Genomic DNA, 3,102 nt, shown 5'->3' on the forward strand with positions numbered 1-3,102 from the left:
GTGATTTGCGCAAGCCCAAAATCTTTTTTTCGAACCCCATAATTTCATTGAGCCCAGCAGCCTGTCCCACAGGCCCACACGGCCCATTGCCTCTTAGCCCCACAGTTGACCCTAGTTTGAAACTAGGATTGCCTGCGTTTCCCGCACGCCAAGAAGATCGCAGCACCAGCTCCGAGAGCCTCAACCTCCACCAGGCCCTAAGGATCCAAACCAGTTCCAGTTGGCCTGGGAACCACGAGCGTCGCCATCTCGGACGACAGTCACCTGCACCGGCCCAGCAACCACCGGCGACACCAAACCCTTGTCGCAATCCGCACCAACATGATAAAAGAAACCACAGTCCTTACAGATCCCATGGCATCTTTCATACTGAAACTCCAGCTCTACAGACAACTCTGGCGAGAACCGAAACTCCCTCCGAGCCCGAGCCCTTCGCCTCACGTAGTGAATTAGACAGATTCGTAGCACAGAGTCCTTCCTCTGCAACGCCACCAGATCGGGATATACCATTGTTTCCCTTTCAGCTACTTATATTCTAGAGCAAAATAACTTGCAATTTTTTTCGGGTCACTCTCTGTTTTTTTGTGTCTATTCCGTGAAAAGTAAAGAGAGCTTTGAATGAAACAATTGCAAAAACCAATTTCCTTTTTTGCAATGAGGTTCCTAAGATCGTCTAAGACTATTGCATTTGTTGAGATGATTACTTGATTACTAGACGATTGTGTTAAAACCATAACAATATATAGGAAAACCAACATAGCAGAAAGTTTAAATCTAATTGGTTGAGTTATAGTTTGACCGGTAATTAAACCCAAGAGTTAAGAAATCAATAAGGAACGTAGATAATTCAATTCAAGCAAAACCGAACAATAAAGTAGATCATTCAATTCAAGCAAAACCGAACAATAAAGAGGAATCGGATTAACTCAACCCATGAAAGCACTATAAAATAAACCACTGAAAACCTTTTGTCCAACATCAAACAAAACAACCTTGCATTAGCACAGTTAATTAAGCACAAATTGCACGTTTGGCTTTAAGAATGGCTAGAGTTGATCAAAATGTGTTTGTCAAGGTAGGTTTGGTGTTAGTAAGTGTAGCACTATTCATGTCATCATTTGCAGAAGCTCAAGAATATGAGGTTGTTTATCAAATTTCTGAGGATGTTGCGGCGAGCCCTATTGGCATCCAGGTTGACAATTTTGTCATTAATGATGAAAACGGTCAATATGTGTTGCCTCCTAACCAATCTTATAAGAAGTTAGATGAATGTGTACGTAAGATTACAGGATATTATGCTGAAGAGATCTTGCCCAAAATTTTTAAAAGCGAACCTGTCACTACGGATAATTGCAAAGCCATTCTGCATTTGGGATATGATTGTCACATTCGGTCAGTGAAAACTCTGCTCTCACGTCCGGAACTAAAAGAAAAAGCTTCTGAGATACTGCCAAGAAGTGAGCAGATTTGGGAAACATGTGCCTTTGTTGCTCCTTCTCCTTTCTAATTGATCTTATTGCACACTAGCTCATGTAATCCATCCATACAAATTAGTTAATTACAATATATTGAACTGGGAGCTTCTTTTTGTCATCATGTTAAATTTAACGATGTCCAAAAATTTTGAAGCCCTTTGGAAACTCTTTGTTTTATTTTTATTTTTTGAAAAACAAAAAATGAAATATATTACAGTAATAAGACATAATATAACATAGTGAACAAACTCATGATTTGAACCTTGTACTATGTGGGAAATTATAACATGGTCCCGGAGCATGATACACGTGATGGTCTGGATTGATGTCATTGATCCATGTGATTTGTATTTATTTTTTTATTGCTCTTTTAATTTAATTTTTGACCATATGTACGGTTCCCATCAAATTCGAATAATATTATTAGCTCGGACCATCACATTTGTTTTTGTTATAAAAGAGACCATACATATTATATGTCTCTTGATTCATAGATAAGATTAATACACAACGACTACTCTGTTTCGACAATCATGACATAGAGTAGTCTATACCAACAAAACATATCTCGCCTTGCAAGCAATCTAACTAACTACCTTCAGAAGCTGAGCACGCAATTGTGGTACGCTAAAGCTAGGCACTTTCAGAAAGCTCGTGGAGATATCCTTATCAGCATAAACATTTATTGTAAAAAAATAACTAGACCACAACTACGGGCTCCTGCCCTTTAAAAGGGTCAGAGCTCTTGCAATCTCTTGCTAGGCCCCACAACCCAAACTTGAGACCAAGCCCATAAGCCCATTCCCAGGCCTAGTCCAGGGGCAATCTAAGAAAGTAATAGCAGGAGCTAGTCTACCTCTGCTAGTCGTCACCGCCGCCGCCATGCTTTCTGGCGGACGACCCCTCTAACGCAGCATCAGTACCACCTTCCTTCGGTGACCAAGCACAGATCAGCAACTCGATCAAGGCCGGAATTGAGTGATCAAAAAACCACAATCGGCCAAACTGAGCGACCAATCAGAAACCCAGATTCCTCTCGATCTCGATTCCAACCGCCACCGCAATCAGTAGAAGCCTCCTCTTCAGCCAATCAAAGTCGCACCAACTCCTCTTCTACTCCTCAAAACAACAAACTCGAATACCTGCTCCAAGCCGCATACCTGCTTCCCTGCCTCACCCTAATACCTTGCTGGACAACTAGAGATCCCGCCTCTGCTAAATCTGATCTGTCGCCGTCAATCTCTATGCTCAAACCCTATGTTTGCTCGACAGTGAATAGTAGATGGAATATGAAATTAATAGTTTATTTCACTACATGTTCGGACCATCACATGGTAATGCCACATGATAGTCCGGAACCACAAAATAATTTCCCTTGTTTTTCTTGTTTATTGCCCATTGTGTTGTGTTTAGTCCGAAACCACAAAATAATTTCCCTTGTTTTTCTTGTTTATTGCCCATTGTGTTGTGTTTTTTTTTCTTTGTTTTTCTTTTTTTAATACAACAAGGTCCAAATTAGGCAGGACCAAAAGCAAAATACCCAAGCAACAACCTTAGAGAGAAAGAGTCATCAAAGTAATGGCACCGCCATGAACCAAAACAAACCAGCATGAACGATGACGATTCG

General features: G+C 40.8%; 1 protein-coding gene across 1 annotated transcript; it reads left to right on the plus strand.

The window, feature by feature from the left end:
• The first annotated feature begins 1,042 nt into the window (after window positions 1-1,042).
• On the plus strand, window positions 1,043-1,507 carry LOC112164175. Its single transcript, XM_024300406.1, has one exon. It carries the CDS (start codon window positions 1,043-1,045, stop codon window positions 1,505-1,507), a length of 465 nt encoding a protein of 154 aa, XP_024156174.1.
• The last annotated feature ends 1,595 nt before the right edge of the window (window positions 1,508-3,102 follow it).

The sequence above is a fragment of the Rosa chinensis genome, chromosome 5, assembly GCF_002994745.2.
Source record: "Rosa chinensis cultivar Old Blush chromosome 5, RchiOBHm-V2, whole genome shotgun sequence".
In the NCBI taxonomy this organism is placed as follows: Eukaryota; Viridiplantae; Streptophyta; class Magnoliopsida; order Rosales; family Rosaceae; genus Rosa; species Rosa chinensis.

What these genes read in the sequence shown, in the direction of transcription:
- LOC112164175 (XM_024300406.1), top strand. Translation starts at nt 1,043, where the DNA reads ATGGCTAGAGTTGATCAAAATGTGTTTGTCAAGGTAGGTTTGGTGTTA.